Below are 17195 nucleotides of genomic sequence, written 5' to 3'. Positions count from 1 at the left end.
ATAACTAGAATTGAATATATGATATTAGTTTAATCATTGTATCCTTCTATAGTTCCTTCTGTTTTCTACACGGGCAAGCTGTGCTGGGAGCAGCAGGCCGGTGAGAAGCGAGGAATCCCCAAGGGACGCTCACCCACCTTGGGTGCCTCCTCACCCACTGTGCCATCGTCATCCCTTTGCCCCAAACACCCTGCTGCTCTCCAAGCCCCTGGAGGCCCCTCTCGCACAGTGCGCTGGAGCCCTGCATGCTTCATGCCATGTCGACGGCGGGGTGCAGGGCCGTGAGGGGGGCACCCCACCCCTCAGCCTGGGGGCCGGGCCGGGCGGCAGGGCCCGGTTGGGGCGGGTGTGTGCGCGTGTCTCTCCCGCAGCAGCGACAGGCTCCCCGCCTCGAGCGGATGGGAGGCCTGCTGCCGCTGCAGGTGGGGGACCCTGTCCCCGCCGCCCGGCGGCGGGGGCCGCGGACTGACCGCGCATGCGCCCACCCCAGGGGCGGTAGAGGTGCGGTCTGCGCGTGCGCCAGCCCTCCCCGGGCGGGCAGCCGGGGGCGCTAGGACCCGCCCCGCCCGCGCGCCGCCGCCGGCGGGCGATAAAGGTCTCGCGGCGGAGCTCTGACGTCATAGCGAGTTAATTTTAAACCCGGACAAGATGGCGGAAAGGGACGCGGCACGGCGCACGGGTCCGGCCCGCCAACAGTCTGACCCGACAGGTAACGCGCCCCCCTGGGCGGGCGGTGGCGGACGCGGGGCTGCCCGCGGGGCCCCCGCGGAAAGGGGCGGGCTTGGGCGGCGACACTGGGCGGCGGGAGGTGTCGGCTGGAGGCGCCGGGGGAGGCCCCGGTGTCTCCCCCCTACTCAAAATGGCGGGGGCGGCCGCCAGCCCCGACGCCCGCCCTCGAGGGGCGGCGGTGGAGCCGGTGCGGAGGCCCCTCCGCTCGGCCCGTTACCGAGCGGGGTCACCCCGCTCTCCCTGCGTGGCTGGGGCCTCCCCGCTGTGCGGACGGGGGCCCGTACCGGAGCTGGGGCGGCTGTCAGCGCGGCCCGGGGGCCGGCGGACGGTGACCTTATTCCCCGCTGCGGCGCGGCCGGGCCGCCCCGCCGCCCGCCCGTGTGTACATCGCGTGAGGAGCGGGGGGTGCGGGCCGGAATGCGCCTGGTGCCGCCTGGCGGGGCCCCGGCCGCTCGCCTGGCACGGTCCCGCGGCCGGAGCGAGGCAGCCCGGAGGGCGCCTGCTGCCTCGGAGCCACCTCCGCCTGCGACGGGAGCGGCACCGGACAGCCCGGGGAAGGGGGCGGCTGATCCATGTTGGCCCGTCCCCCATATGGACCCGGTGCGCTCCACAGTCAGTGCTGTTCTTGCTTGTGATATATCCTCTGGTGGTGATGGGACATGTCTCTGGCTTGGTGTTTAGCCTCGGATGGGCTGGAGTCTGCGCAGTATAGTGGGTTTTTTTAATACGGTTATTTCTCAAGAATAGCTTAAAAGCTGAGAACTTGTAACTCTCTCTCTGCCATACTCCACGTGAGGGGGGATCTGGGACTTGTGAGGACTGTACTGACTTGAACGTGAAGTTGAATTGTGTGAGGTTTTTAGCACTGCACTAGAACACTGAACTATTTTAACATCTTTGTTGTGTAACTCTCACTTAACTTGGAAGCAGAACGATTGGACTGGGCACGATTAAACAAAATGTAGCAGATGCCGTGTGCCACTGTTGGTTTCAATTGCTTCATTTGCAAGCCAACTAGAGACTGGAAAATTTAACTGTGCTATAAACTGGCAGGTGTGGAGTGGCTATTCTACTGACTTTTTTTATAGGGAGGAAAAGGCAACACTTCCAAGCATGTAGAAATGTTTGATTGTGTTTGGCAGCATTGTTATTTCAATAATTTAAAAGAGTCCAGAGATTGAAGTTGAGGGTGTGATACTGCTTTACTGCTTGCATACTGGCTTCTCCCCCACCCTCCACCGCACTGCTGAATTTTCTTTGGTGGTTCTCTGTGTTTGCACCACTATGTATTTAATAATCTCAAGACATTAGTTTATTGCATAACTTTCTCAGGGTCATAAAAGTGCCAGCACACCTGTAATAAATGGCCTTTAAGGTAGCTGTGTCATCATTAGTGGTGCAGATGTGCATGTCACTGTTACGTTGCTTGTGTACTTTGGGCACGGAACAACTTAGTTGAGAGGGTCTCCATGTACAGCTATGGATGATCTGTGCCTGCCTGCAGAAGAGCTTTCTGTATGATGAAATAAAGCAGAGTGGTAGACTGGAATAGTTACAAGAAGAGAAATGTAACAGAAGAGGTCTATAACTCCTCCTGTACTGAGTGTTGCTTAACAGCTGGTTATGTTCTACCTTACTCTAAAGTCACTAATGATGTTGCAGTTCCTCCTCAAATAATAGCAATAGCTCTGCAGTGTTTCAACTAGAATTGTTTTGAAAGCAGGGAGTGGGGTTAAGGAAGGCTGTATTCTTTCCTTTTCATGTTCACCTGCCTGCAACTTAAAGATGTTTCTGAAGTAGCTCTAGCACAGAACAGTTTTACTTGTACTATCATAAAAGCATTCCTTTAAATATGACAGTCTTTCCTAGTTTAGGAGGCCAAGCAGCTCTTTTTTGTGTTGGATGGACAGGAATGTTTGAGCCAGGTCTTGCAGGAGTGCTGATACTTCTCAAGTACCTTGTCCTAAGTGCAGTCCCTGTGTTTCGGTTAAATATCAGTAATTAATGTTTGCTTACTGACTATACTAACAAAGTACCACTGACTGGAACAAGATACTGTAATAGATAAAGGATTGTTTTCCCTTCTTGTCCTAATAAGAATAGGGACGCTACCTCAAGCTGGCTAGGCTGGATAAGAGCAGGTCTGTTGGAGGGGAGAAGGGCTGGGGATTTTCCTCCAGTGTAATAGAAGAGCACTTATCTCCTGATGGCAGTATCACATCCTTTCTGACTTGCCCAACTGCAAAACCAGATGTAATAAGCAGACAGAAATGCAGGTAAATTAAATTCTGTGGTGTTCTTGTTTTGGTAGTGAACTGTTGTTAGACTCCAGTGCAAGCTGGATTGCAGGTTTCACTTCAGCACTATGGTAAAACTAGTTTTAACTTAGTGCCTGTTGTTAGTAGACTGTTGTACATCTTAGCATACTCTGTAAAAATTTCTAACTGTTCCAAGGACATTCATAAGGAAAACTGCCAAGTTTCACTTAAATCTAGCTTTTCTATGTAAGGTGAAGTTTGAAGTTGCTGTTGTTACTGCACTGCAGTCATGAGCAGGCCCTGTCCTGGGGATGATTTTTGATATCCTGGCATGGCAGTCTTTGAATGGGAAGTTTTAAACTTTGAAATCAGACTGAATTGTTTCCTTGTTTTTATTGTTGCTGCATTCTGTGCCTACAGTGTGATCTGCAAGCTGCCAGTTTGAGTGCAGTTTTCCAACTTTTTGCTAAATCCTGCATTAACTTCTCAAACTTACTATACCAATCATTAGTATTTTAAGGTTTTGTCTTTAATCTCAACTATCTAGGGTGAACAAGGCACAAAAAATATTTTATAAGCTTCAGCATGGGCAGGCCTGCTGTATTTGTCATTTTTAAACAACTGGAAGTTTTCAGAAGTACTTATACACATTGGTTCTTAAGACTTTACTCTTATTGGAGAATGACTGGGTCTCTTTCTCAAAACACGTTCAGCAACCTGAACTTCTTGAGATGTCCTGGAGGAAAGATGGAAGTAGCTTTCCTTGGTTTTGGAAGCTTATTCTTGATATGAAGAATATTATGCTATAGGTGATTTTGAGGTCATAGTGCTGTGTAAGGAGTTGATTTACATGAATACGTTTGTGGGGTTGGCATTTGTATCTGAAACACCAGAACAAACAGATGAGCAAGTTTGAAATATATGTGAAAACATTACTCAGATTGATGTCTGCTATTTCAGCTGCAAAGAAATGACTGATATGAAATAAGTGATGTCTGTTAGGACAAGGATTATAATTAAGTCATTTCTAGCAGCGAATTAATACATAATAGGGACTTATGTTCTGAGAGCATTGGTAGTGAACTTGTCAGACCTTAACTTCTGTTTATTTCTGAAATAAATTAATGGGTTTTTTTGTAGTGTTCATTTCCAGGAAAGCAAGACTTTATGTGCTTGCTAAGCATGCTTTTTGAAACACATTCAATATAAAAGTTGGAGGAACTCGGAAGGCATTTAAATTCGGAAGTTGATCCTCTGCCCACTTAAGAAACCTGGAATGAAATCTGAGGCATTTTAAGATTTGTCTTTCCTCCCCCACTGTTAATTCTTTTTTTGTCTGAATTTATTTCCTAAGACTTGAAGGTAACACCCAGTGTATTCTGTAGCTGTACAAATGAGGTACTGGGAGATGATCTAGGGTATAAATTAATGTTAGGCAAGTAACTACCTGTTGGTGTTTAACTGGAGTTCTTACTCTGCAGCAAAGCAAGGAGCTTACCCTCCCCCTTTGCATCTGGGAGGGAGTATACATATGCCATTATAGTGCCATAGCTGGTAAATTCACTTAATGAATTGCCTCCATAGCAGGTTGTTCATGTGCTTACATATCCTAAAGCTATCTAGTTAGTTTGTCTGGAGTCTATCACTGAGAATTCTGGCTGCTCCATGGGGCTGTTACTCCTTGAGGTAACAAGACTAGTTTGTATCTCATTCTAGCGTGAGTAGTGGATTTTTGTGCTCAGTATGATCTGTGAAGCTAAATAAGTCTCTTTTCCCTTTCCCATTAACTAAACAGAAAAAATAGCTGTGCTATCTTTATAATGGTTAGTAGCTGGCTCCTCTTTAAGGTTGGAAGAACTTAAAGCAGAATGTTTGACACCAAAGGTGGCATTATTGAGCTGTATAGCATCCAAGGAAGTCTGACAGAAGTTACCTGAATGCAGGTAAGCTGGGTACTGGCATTCCTGTTTGATGCCAGCTTGATGAACTCGTGAGCAGGGCTAATAGGAAATCAAATATAATGTGAAAGAGAAGTCCATTTGGGCCTCTGCAGAAATGATTTATGAAAGACCAGCTTCTTTTAAAAGAATAGCCCTGCTCTTCTGTATTCTGGAGGAATAGATAAGAGAACTGTCAAAGCTGTAAGACTGCACAAAGTGCCTTTGGGAAAGGACTTAGCTTACAGCTCGGTTACTGGGCCTCTATTTACGGCTTGTGAATGGTGTGAGGGATATTCTGATACACTTTTGCTAGGAGGGGGAGATGCCTCATCTAATATTCTTGTTCTAGATGTACTTCCAGCTTTATTTCAGTGCAGACAATAGGCAAATGACTGATTGTGTTTTCAGCCCTACATACCAGTGACTTCTGTGTGGCAAGGTGGGGTTTGCGTGCTAGTGCAAGTCTTGGCAGGTTTCTCTTAAAAGACTGGACTAGAAGCCAAAACCTGGAAGGCAGTGGAGTTGAAGACTTGAACTAATAAAATGTTTTACAGATTACAGATATGGAGTGTAGAATGTAATTTCCAGTAAATTGATCTTTGAGAGTAAAACTTAATTTACTCTTACGCAGTTGTTGCACAAGTGAGATCAGAATCAGGTTCCAGTCTGTAGTTAGTGTCAAATCATAATACATTTTTTTTTACCATCGCCTCAGAGATAGTCATGTTGAATTTACAAGTTCTTATTGGTCTCAGTAAAATATTTGAATTTTCTTTTGAGCAATGTATTGTACGATGATTCCAGGACAAGAAATCTGTCTTTCTTTTTTTAACTTGGATTGAAAATTACAGAAACCTGTTGGAGAACATGTGTCAACTGCTTGTACCGACATGTTAGGATTACTTCTTGTACGTTGTACATACTTGGAAAAGTTGTTCTTGCCTCTTCTCAAACAGGGTGAGTGGAAGAATAAGTGCAGTTATTTTAACTGTCTCTGTAAGCCCAATCCTATGATACTATTACCTGCAAACTTGCATGCTATGTCTTATTCCCTCCTCTCCTCAACCCCTTCTGCATTTTCAGCTCCTCAGGTAAATGTAAGAAAGGGTCTTCTGGCTTTTACTTGTGGCTTTTAATTTATCTTTGTCTGTGTAGTGTGATCTACTCAGGGAACCTTAAACAACTGGGAAATGAAAAGTACCATCTGTCAGTCCTCTCCTTAATATGGAAATCATCACAGTACTGATTTCAGGGGAGGAACAGTCACTTGAAGTACATGAATGGCTAGTTACGGAGGCAGAAGCTTGGCTTCCTTTAATGTATTGCTTAGATGTGGAATAGTAGTGAAAATGACTGCTGTAGAAAATTAGGTTCAGGTTCTTGGTATAACCAAATCACTTTTAAAACAAGAAGTCATCTTGCTTTCAAGAGAAATAATTTCTTAAATATTTTGTAATTCTGAACTAATACTAAAGAATTGTTCTTGTTAATGACAACAATGTGATTCTAACATGGCCGTAAAGCTGCCCTCAGGCAATTATCACTTATCTTCCAAGCAACCAAGTCTTAAGCTTGTCATGGGGATAAGGGTGGGAATGCAGTACAAAATACTTAAAAGGAAATCTTTCTAAATGCTAGTATATCAGACTTCTTAGTACAGAAATTGTTGCAAAAGTGTAGTAAGTTAGCTTTTGGGGGTTGGGGCACAGAACTGGGGTATTTTCTAGAGCTAATAGTGCTATAGAAATAAGTACTGCTGAAAACTTACCACATGTTATGCTCTGAGATTCAAAAGGCAAAAAAAAAATCTCAAAATAAAATAATGGTGGTAGGAGCATTAAGAAATGCAACTTTTGCTATTATGCTTAATTTTTTTCAATGGAAAAATGAACATGCTATCCACTATGAACATTTAGATAGTAGATGCAATTAAAAACTTGTGGAACCTTCAGATGCCACTAGGAATCCTGCTTGTTTGAGAAGACCCTTAAAATGCAACTTGGTGCTTTTAAAGAGGTAGGAAGTTGACTTGTGATAGACGGAATGTTATTCCTAGAGGCACAGTCTCTAAGACCTTGAGTTGCAGACATATCACTGTTTCATTAATCAAATATCAAACTGAGCTGTTCTGTAGTCTGAACTGTTGTGGCCTATTTCATAGTGCATTAGAACTGACTAGATTAAGTTTTTGTGAGCTTTAAAGAGCAGCACACTGCTATCTATGTCTGTTTGGGTTCATCTTCTAAACCTAGACTTCTCTCCCTAGTGTTTGTCCTCTGTACACTGTAAGGAAAGGTTTAATGGATCCACGGAATGAGGACAATAAATATGATCTACAAAGACTAAACTGTTGGCTGGAGGAGGGTGTTAAGCATACAGTCTTCAGACAGTTTTATTTCCCTCTTCATTGTCCACCCAAGTGAAAGATGGATATTAAACCATTTGTAGTCTCAACATACGGTATGGTGTGCTGTCCTGTAGAAAAACAGTTAGATTGGCTAGATCTATTCAGACCACTCCAAGAACTTGATGTAAAGAGAAGTAGTAACCAGCTCCCATTCTGTGTTTGTTCCTTTCAGGAGGATATTGTGGCTTGCCTTCCTCTGGGATTATTATCTTATTTTTCCCCCTCAATGCCATACTCACCACTAGGCTTGACTGGCCAGCAGCTATTAGTGTACACATAATGGCATTTGCTGTCCCAGGAAAATGCTGTTTAAAACCCCAAATTGCTCCTGTTGTTAAGACTCTTGTTTTGTTAGCAGTGCTTAGGTTACTGTGGTAACAAGTGTTGTGAATAATGTTAAAGAAGCTTAGGTAAGTAGGTAAGTCTTGAGCCCTTTGAACTGATACGAAGGCCCTTGTTGCATGGAACTGATGTGTTTTACAGCATCCTTGTGACAACTTAGCTGGTGATTTAGAAATCAAAATTCTTCTCATCTACTCTTTAGTAGAGACAGCTCTTAGCAGGTACAGTATATTCAGTAGGAACGTTCAAGGGAATGCTCTTCTAGGGCGGGAAGGACTGTGCCAAGCTCAAGGTCTTCCTACCAGTTACACATCCTACCTTGTTATTGACAAAACTGAAACTAGTCTTAACCTCTATTTGCAAAGGAAGGAAACCTTGTTGTTAAGTGAAGGTTAACAAATGTGTTGGCTAGCCCAGCCTAAATCTGAACTCTTTTGGGTCTAGACAAATCCTTGGCAACACACAGTCTGATCCAGTTACAGCCCAGTTGTCTACCCATCTTTGCAGTGTTATCACATATCACTAAGTCAGTCTCCACATGAACATGCTTCTTAACTGTACTTGTGAGTTCTGAGAGTCTGGAGAAGTTTTCCAGCTTAACTAGGTTGTAGTCACAAAGCCGAACTTTTCATTTGGCACCAGTGCCCAGTCAAGCAGCTTGTGCCTCCCCCTCAGTTGTGCTGGTGCAGCTGTTTCAGAGGCTGTAGAGTGCACAGCACATCACCTTGTGTTTGTTCAAGATAAGTTGGTGCCTGGACCTAGGACAGTGGTGCCAACACAGAGGGCAGCGGTCCTGTACTGTTCCAGCAGTACAGCTGAACCAACCCTGTGCCCTGCAGGTGAAACTATGTAGCTTTGCTTTTATTTTTTGTCTTCAGCTCTAGGGCTCATAGGACTCTTATTGGGGTGATACTGAAAGGGCTAAACCTCTGACAATACCTGACTCAGATAGTTTTAGTTATTTGCTGAAGCAGAGTAAATAAATAGGACAGATATTTCGAAGAATGTGACTCCTTGTCTGGCACAATTAAAACAGATCTTAAGCTTGTTAGGCTTACTAAAGCACTGATAACATAGACTCAGGACACCTGTGCCAAGATAAGCACTCAAGGAACTGGTTTCATAACATTCCAAGGCCAAAGGACTGATGAGCTAATTCAATGACCATATATGGACAAAGGCGGCCCAAAGTTCAACCAGTGGACAAGTGAGGAGGACTATCGGAGACCACCGGAGGACCCCTGAAGACCACCAAAGAGGATGACTATGCCTGCGGGTTGTACATTTGCATATGTTAATGAGGTTCAGGAAATCTCATGTTTATGTATATGAATTCTTGGAAATCCTGTGAATATGTATGGCTTTATAGTAGATAATCTTTGAAAGTTTGCCAAATCATTGGAGCACTCATGGTGGATTGATCCCCAGTGCTGCCCAGCGCTGTAATAGAGGATGCCTGCTTAATAGTAACTTTGTTGCTATTGAGTTTTATTTCAGGAACTTTCTGAATACTCTGTTTCCTCCTACGGAGAGCTTCGGACTTTGAAGAATAGTATCCATGAATTTTTGTATCAATACAGTTAGTAGAAAACTGTGTATTGGATTGCTTTTTCTGCTGGTTTGGTTTGTTCAATTGACTTGACTCTCAGCAGCATTGGATATGTGGCAAAATTAGCAGGAAAGGCAGTGTGGTACTGTGTGGTGCTGGAAATGGGAAAGAGCGGGAGAGCCCTTGTGTGTGTGGGTGGTTAAGACTCAGCTGTGCTACTGAAACAGGCTTGAAGAGGCAACAGGGGAGTGAGGAGGAGGCAGTTACTGGCACTGTCCTGTTGGCAGAATAAATGTACTTTGAGCTGTTGCCTTAGCAAAGGACTTGTGTGCAGCAATAGCAATGATGCCTGGCAGAGACTTAGAAGTTGTGGAGAGTAGGTACGGGGCTCTGAAGTATATGGACATGGTTATGTGCTGTATCGACTGTTATGGGTTATTTGCAGGAAAGTGATATGGCAGCCCAGGCCTCTTTCTCTACGTGCTTAGCAGCAGGGACTGTGATGAAAACTACCTTTGTCATAGCTGTGTGAGAAAAATCTCTTCCTCCAGTGGAGATAAACTGAACACATGCAAAATGTGACTTTTTTTTTGTTTCAATTCTCCCTAAATGTGACTTGTGTGAAGCTTTTTTCCTGTTTTGATTCACATTGTTAATCTGGGTCTTAATTGTATTGGCACATCTTGTGTTTCCCTTGGTCACATTTCCATTTCATTTGGTAGGTGTGTTAGTGATGCTACCAGGTTAAGAACAGTTGAGAATGGGGAGAGAAGGTGTCTGAAGGTAGTTACTGTATCAGTTTTGCTAGCTGCGTGATCTAGAGAAGGCAGTTTCTTAAGGTAAACCCAATCTCTCCCTGTAATGCTCTTTATTCTTAGAAATGAAATGTAGAACTTTTAATAAAAATAGAATTATGGAGTTCGGTGCTAGAAAAGCTGGATGGGAGGAGGCTCTCTTAGTTGCAGGAACTTAAAGGGAGGTGGGAAGCTGAGTGTAAACTGGAGGTTGGGCTAAAAGATCACTTTTGCTTAGAAGCTTCAGACTGTTAGAAGCATGGTTTGATCAAAAAGGAAAAATCAAAGCCTCTTAGGCTTGCTCTGTTTCCTTAAACATGTTGCTGTTCCTGACTGACAGCTTGTTTATCCTGGAAATGAGTATGAAAACTGGCCCTTTGGCATACCTCCCTGTACAGCGAAAGTGAGCACTTGATTGCTGCTGAGCCATGGTACAGATGCAGCTGGGTGACTAAACCTATTCTGGCTGCTAATCTAAAGATCGAACATGGGGTAACTGCAATTGGCATCTCTCGCCTTACTCTTTTCTACCTATCCTTCTCACTCAAAATCTTCATTTGGGTTAGCTGTTTGTCATTTAAATTATCAGCTGCTGAAATGGGGAATACATACAAGGTACAGAGAATGTAGTTATGGCCTAAACCAATTAGAAAATACTGACTTGAATCTTCTTGGGTGAGCAACAACCTTAAATAAAATCACTCTGAAATACAAGCAGAAGTCTGCCTAGTTTAAATCTGTGTGGCCTGCAAGGATCCAGTTAGCCTGCAGTGTTCACTAAGAGCTTTCACTTGTCACTTCCATATGATGGAACTCTGTGGTGTGAACTAGGGTATTGTCAGATCTGGTGTATTCTCATTCCCATCCTCAGGAACCTGGGGGATGGGTAAGAAAGGGGAGAAAAGGTGAGGAAGAGGCCTTTTAGTGCTTTCATCTGCCTTAGTCTTAGTATTCTAAAGCAGCATTCTTTGAGGGGGCAGGAAAAGTACTGGTAAACGTTACTGTGGGTAGAGATCCTGTTAGGTCCTTCAGTGAGTGTGCTAATAATAGCTGTGGTTTTTAGGCAGAGTGGAAGAAGGATGAGAAGCATGCTTTGTCAGTATCCTTACCCTCCAAGTTTTTCCTTGTAGCTATGGAGAAACATCTTTCTTGCTAAGTTCATGATGTGCTTTCAGAAAAGTAATCTTTTTTTTTTTCTGCTTACTAGATGTGTCAGGGTTTGTGCTGCTTCTGTCTTAGTCTCTGCTTATTGGTATCCTCTTACTTGTAGGCATTTGCTGAAAATAGCTGAATTTGAGGGTTGACTTTTTTGCTGTACCTCTTCACTGTAATGAAGTCTGCCTCTAGCTTTTCTGTCCCCTTAAATGGAGAATGCAAAATGCCAGGTTATCAATGTTTCGCATAGCTATGGGAGAGCTGTCTGCTTCTGCATGCATGCAGATCATTCAACAGAGAAGCAATTTAAAGCACTTAGGAGTAGACAGGCCTATTGTTCGATTAGTTATGACACTTCATAGGTATCTAGGTCATCAGAATATCTTCCTACCCCCCTCCCCCCCCCCCCCCCAACTTCCCTGGCAGAACTGTAGCTTCAGGTACTTCTCCACTCAGTCTATGTAATGGTTCTAGATCTGTCCCTTAACATCCCATTGCCCTGAAGGAACAGAGAGAGTTAAATGCATCTTCACCCCTCCCCTACTCTTCTGTCACTCTTGTTGGATATCCAAACAAGTCTTTGGAACTCGGCTCATCAGCCCTATTTATAGCTGAAATATTCAAAACATTTAATTATTTCTGGCCTTAAAATGAGCTACTTGGCAGTATTTGCTAGTCAGCAATAGGAAAGCAGTGATGCATGAAGGTCTGTGGCAGCCCCGTGGCTTTCATGTGGGTCTTTGCTATGAGTTTTTTACATGGAGTAGGACTGCTGGAAAAAGGGGAGGACAATTTTGTGACTTAAATCTAGTGATTTTTTTTTACCATGCCCAAATAAGGTTTGAAGGTTAACCTATTTTTTTTTCCTATGCTTTGGAACTCAGTTAACACATGCCTACACTTTCCTCAGTTCGCTACACCAAAACAAGAAACATATAAACAGTTTGTCTCCTTTCTCTCTAAGGAAAAATTCCTAGGTGAAGCTCTGAGAGAATGCATTACATTTAAATGTGGTGCAGCAGTGTCCTCATGATAATTTATTTTAAGCTTTTGATTCAAGCTGTGAAATCCCTCGGGCCGTGGAGGTAGAACAAGATTTCAAGCCAGATGGTTTGAGGTTAGTGTAGCCCACTTCAGTGTGCTTTGTCATTCAGGTGTGTGTGGGAACCTATCATGCATCTGTATTGAACCGTGAGGTGGAGGCTTAGATGGCTTTTGTATGGACACAAACGTATGATGTCTGTAGAGTGCCAGGAAAAAGAGTTCAGGGATGCTGAGAGCTGAAGTATCTGGGAGTACTGGAAGTTTTGATTTGAAGTTGGACTTTATCAAAGTGCAGGTTTCTGTACAAACAAGGTATTAAGACTACCAGCTTGAAGATGTACAGAGTGAGGTCTTTATAACTCCTTGTGACAGAGCAAATGGAAGGAGTACCAATGTAAGCCATCTACACTAATGAAAGTGACTTCTCTAGCCTTTGTTCGTAATCCAAGTCTTAATCCCATTGCTTTTTACTGGCTTTAAATTTAGTTTAACATTGTGCTGCATCTGTGTGCAGTTGTCTGTGTCCAACCCCTCTGTCCAGAGAAGCAATTACTAGTTGTCATTCAGTGCTTGTTGATCAAAACCCTATACTGTATCTAGAACCAACTGAGTTTAGCAATTAGTGCGTGCTTTTTTTTTGTCATGGAAGAATGTGAATGATGTGTTTAAGGAGCTCAAGCTGTATTTGGGTTGAAACTTTAAGGTAACTGTGTTGGTAGTTTATTTCAATTAATGTGCTTAAAGGGGAGGAACTTGCATTTAAAGCAGGCTGTCTCTTTCATAGCACACAGGTTGAACTGACTATTCTCGCTCCCACGTTCTTACACTTCAGGACAAATAGGTCATCAGCTGCTAGCTGTGTACTTAGGGGAAGCTGGAATTACCTTTTCATTTTACTTCATACTTTAAGAAACGGGTTATTTAGCTGGGCTTGTTCAGTTGAAATACTGTCTGTACATACACAAGAAGCTACTGTTCTCAAAATCTGGCTTAGTATTTCAACAAATGCTGCTTGTTCTGGATACTTAGCTGATGAGTGTCAATAGTAGTCCTGCTGTAGTTGTTGCCGAGTGGAGTGAAGAGCTTATACTGAAATTGGTTAGTATCTTCTCTTGGCTATATTTGCTTCCATTTAAGTCTGTCTGCTTCTGTGTCTTGCTTGTACCATATTGCTTCTCTCGTATCTCCTAGCCTGTTTGACCTGGATTAGGAAGTGATTATGCACAGTCAGAACTGGGCTCATGTGCTCTAATTGAATGACTTGGGTTGGAAGAAGCCAAAATGGAGTAGGGAGTGATTAGTGAACAGCCATAGTAATAGGCCTGACTGGATGGCAGACTTCAGGGGCAAGTCCAGTTGATAATCTTTTTGCATCAGCTCTAGCCGGAGTGATAGATATGACTGTAGTCTGGAGTACATTAGTTCAGTAGTACAGAAGCTTCAAAGGTCAGATGAACATCAAGAAAAAAGTAGCTATGGCTTTCTGGGCCTGCAATACTGTGCTGCAAACTCTAGTGCCATATGCTTTGACAGGTGAGAGCTTTTCTCTGTACTAAAAGCCAGAGGTCCAGTCTTTGTGCACATGGGGATTTCCAACAGCATTGAGACCAACCCTGTGAGTGAGTTAGGTGAATCTACCAGCCTGTCTTTAGTACTCTGGAAGGAACAACATTGCCTCACTGTTCTGCCTGCACTGCAAGGAGCCATTGGCCATGCCTCTGAAACAACCACTCTGAGTGTGAGTGTATGGGGTGTGGATGTGATGGGTCTGTAACCCCATTACTGGGATGGAACTGGACTTCTCAAAGTGTTGAGAGACACTATAAAAAACAAGCAACAAAAAAAACCCAAACCAGCAAAAGTCTGTTGCTTTGGTTGCCTCTGTAGCAGTACTGAATGTGTTGTCATGGAGACCTATATAGGGAGGCTGCCATGAGCTTTGCAAATCCAAATTACTGTCCAGTTGGCTAGAAACACTTTAGTGGAGGGGTGGTCATTCTGTGAATGCCACCTCTTCTAAAGTTAGTCCTCATCTCTTCCTATACTTGATTTGTTGGGACTGGACTATTGCAAGAACCTAGAGCAGTTTGTGGTCCTTAGACTGGGCTTTAGGACAAATTCACTTGAATTCTGAGTTTCAGGGAGTGCACTAGGACTGTGCTGGGGCAGGTAAGGAAAGGGAGCAGGAGAAGTAAGGAATAGGGCTTCATGTTCTGAATTTCATTAACTCCTGGCCTGACTTGATTTGACAGCATGCTTATTTTATGAACTACTTAAAGAACTTACCACAGTGTTTCTGCAGCTTTTGCAGAACACTGGACTGTGAAGTGGGATTTCTTGTCCTGACCATTGTTTTGAGGGACTGCTCTGAAAGTAGTTCTTGGAAGTGGAATGTGATCCTTCTGCCCAGGATGCCGAAGCCTTCTAGAAAGGCTTCCAAAGTACTCTAGTGCTGCCTGAGACAGTGACTACCCACAGCAACAGAGTAAGCAGCCAGAAGGTAGTATAAAGGACCAAAAAGGCTGTGACATCTACCTAGGAGCATTGACAGGTTAGCATATGCTGATTATGGCTGGGACAAGCAGTCACACTTGTTCTACAGTTAACATGCTTAACTTGTGCAGTGTCTGTCCTAGTAATTGCTAACTAGTTCAAAATCTCTTGAAGGGAAGGGTGTTCTCTGCAACTCAAGCATGAAGTTATCAAACCAGCTCTTCTGGATGGATCAAGTTTCCTTCACAGCGGTCAACACCTGCAGTTCTCCACCCTCTGAAGTGCTTGATTCATGGCAATGACAGTCTTTTCTGAGGGAGGTTGGGAGCTTTCAGATATATTAGGCTGGCTAGTCAAAAAAAGCCCCAACAACCAAACCCAAAACAAACCAAAAAACCCCAACTTGATTCTCTGGACTTGACCCTCCAATTTCTCTTGGTAAGTGAAATCTAATAGGAATTGAATAGGGCCTAAGATGAATCTTCTCTTCCCTCTGAGCTAAGTGGGCTCCAGGGGTGCAGGATGCTATTAACAAGATGTTGTGAGCATTTAATGGGCATATTGTGTGCAAGCTCTTGATAGTGCTTTTAATGGGCATATTGTGTGCAAGCTCTTGATAGTGCTGTCTACTTGTGATAGGGAGAATCTGCTTGTTTAGAAATAGCTAATGATGAAAGACCACTCTACTTGTTTGTTCGGAAAGCTTCTTGGCTTGCAGAGGCTTTGGGTGGCTATGCTCTGCACTGGCAGAAGGATGCTGCTACAGCTCACACTTTGAGGTCTGTTAAGGTGCTGATGACTTCCAGGTGAGAAAAGATGGTTAATGTCAGGTTCCAAGTGAATGAAGAGAAGTTGCAGATGTTGCTTCAGGCTATTTTACAGTCTACAGTCTACCTTAGTTTACAAAACTGATACCTTACTGAAGCTGAAGCATGTGTTTAAATAAAAGAGTATAAGGCTGTTGTAAGTAATCAAGTTAAACTTCTTGCATGGGGAGTATGTACAAGCAGAGGTTTTGATACATTGTGTGAATATCTGTTTGCTAAAATACAGGCGTCTTGTCTTGGAGCTATCTAATCTTAATGCTTTTATCAATAGAATTATTCCCTTTATGTTTCTAGGCCATGATGCTGAAGGCTTTCTTTCTGACTCAAAATCTTCGCACCTCACCTGGGCTATCCTCCCAAGTTTTCTGGCCTACAAAGGATGCTACCTATACGGGGCAAAACCTGTTTTGTAAACTCTTTCAAAAAAGAGGCCTTGTTTAATTTCTGGGAACACAAAAGCTTTAGGCCAAAGGTGAGAGTTTTTCTTCTGAAGTGGTGACCAGATCTGTGTCAATGTAGTTTGTATAGTTTGGTGTCCTGTTGACAGCTTTTCTTTTTAAAGTTACTCCTTCCAGTTGTCAGACCTGCTGGTGCAATTGAATTTTTTGGCCTGCTTTGTCAACAGGTTTGAGTTAGGGTGATGCTAGGGGCTGTTTTGCACACTCACTTGGATAATATTGGAGTTTAGTTCTAGTTGCTTAGGTTTTAAGCATTCAAGCTTACTTCCTGTTCAAACCAAGTACTACATTACCTTAATATATTCAAACCAATTGTTTTTTTTTAAGATTTAGTGCTGCTGGCCTTTGGCACAACACAATTTGATGCTTGGAAATGGAAACGTTCTGTCTGATTTGCATTGAAGAGAAATGTTGTCAGAACCAGCTAAAGAGACAGCTGCTGGAAAAACTCCAGTGTCTCCATGTTATCACTTTTTTCAAGTTCATAATAATAACTCAAATGTCTCATTACATCCACAAAACGGAGTGTGTTGGAACACTGTTCATAAGCCTTTTGCTGAGGATGGTATCTAGGATGCAAAGTCTGGCAGGAATGACTTGGCAAGTCCTGTGTGTATTGGCAGGGTCTCTGCCATGAATGAATTAAACTGTGGTGTGTTCTGTGGTGCCTCATGACACATTCTGCAAGAGAGCACTGCTTCTGGGCTCCTTCCATGGGAAGCATGGGGCCATGTAATATACCTGCAATCGATGCATCAAGTAACTGGAGATGGCTACTTTGTCTTCGTTAAAGCAATGCTTGGAAATGCCAGCATGACTAGCAGTCCAGCGTACTTAAATTCATACAGTGATGTTCCCAGATAAGTAACTGCTTAGAAGGTGCCTCAGTTAGGTTAGTGCACATGGGGTTCTGACAGAATATAGCAAAATGTAAATCTGGAGTTGGAGGCAATTCTGTAAGCACAAAACTGCTTCCAGATGCTTGATAGGAAAGGTGGAATCATGCCAGTGGTAAAGTTCATTTCTGCTGTGGGACAAACTTCAATGTTGTGGTACTTGAACAAGAGAGAAGACTTAATCTTGGACAGGTCAGTTTGTTTGGTTTTCTTTTAGGCCTCTAACCCAGTAACTCCTGAATTGTGGAAGTCAGGAAAATAGGATATTGGTACTATTGTGCTGTATGTCTGAAGGGTCATATT

The 17195-nt window shown here is 43.5% G+C and overlaps 1 protein-coding gene across 2 annotated transcripts in view; it reads left to right on the top strand.

Annotated features, from left to right (window-relative positions):
* The window catches only part of ATL2 (atlastin GTPase 2), a 42444-nt gene that overhangs the window by 1489 nt on the left and 23760 nt on the right, over positions 1-17195 (top strand). Inside the window, exon 1 of one of the 2 annotated variants that reach the window (XM_075707061.1) lies at positions 641-709. The exons of the other annotated variant lie outside the window; for it this stretch is intronic. Coding sequence (XP_075563176.1) covers positions 649-709 — 61 coding nt within the window. The 5' untranslated portion in view covers positions 641-648. Of the gene's footprint in view, positions 1-640; positions 710-17195 lie in introns of those variants that run through there. 2 annotated transcript variants of the gene reach the window in all.

Source organism: Pelecanus crispus, chromosome 3, assembly GCF_030463565.1.
Source record: "Pelecanus crispus isolate bPelCri1 chromosome 3, bPelCri1.pri, whole genome shotgun sequence".
NCBI lineage: Eukaryota > Metazoa > Chordata > Aves > Pelecaniformes > Pelecanidae > Pelecanus > Pelecanus crispus.
The sequence above is the reverse complement of the archived record's forward strand: the minus strand, read 5'-3'. Positions and strand labels throughout refer to the sequence as shown.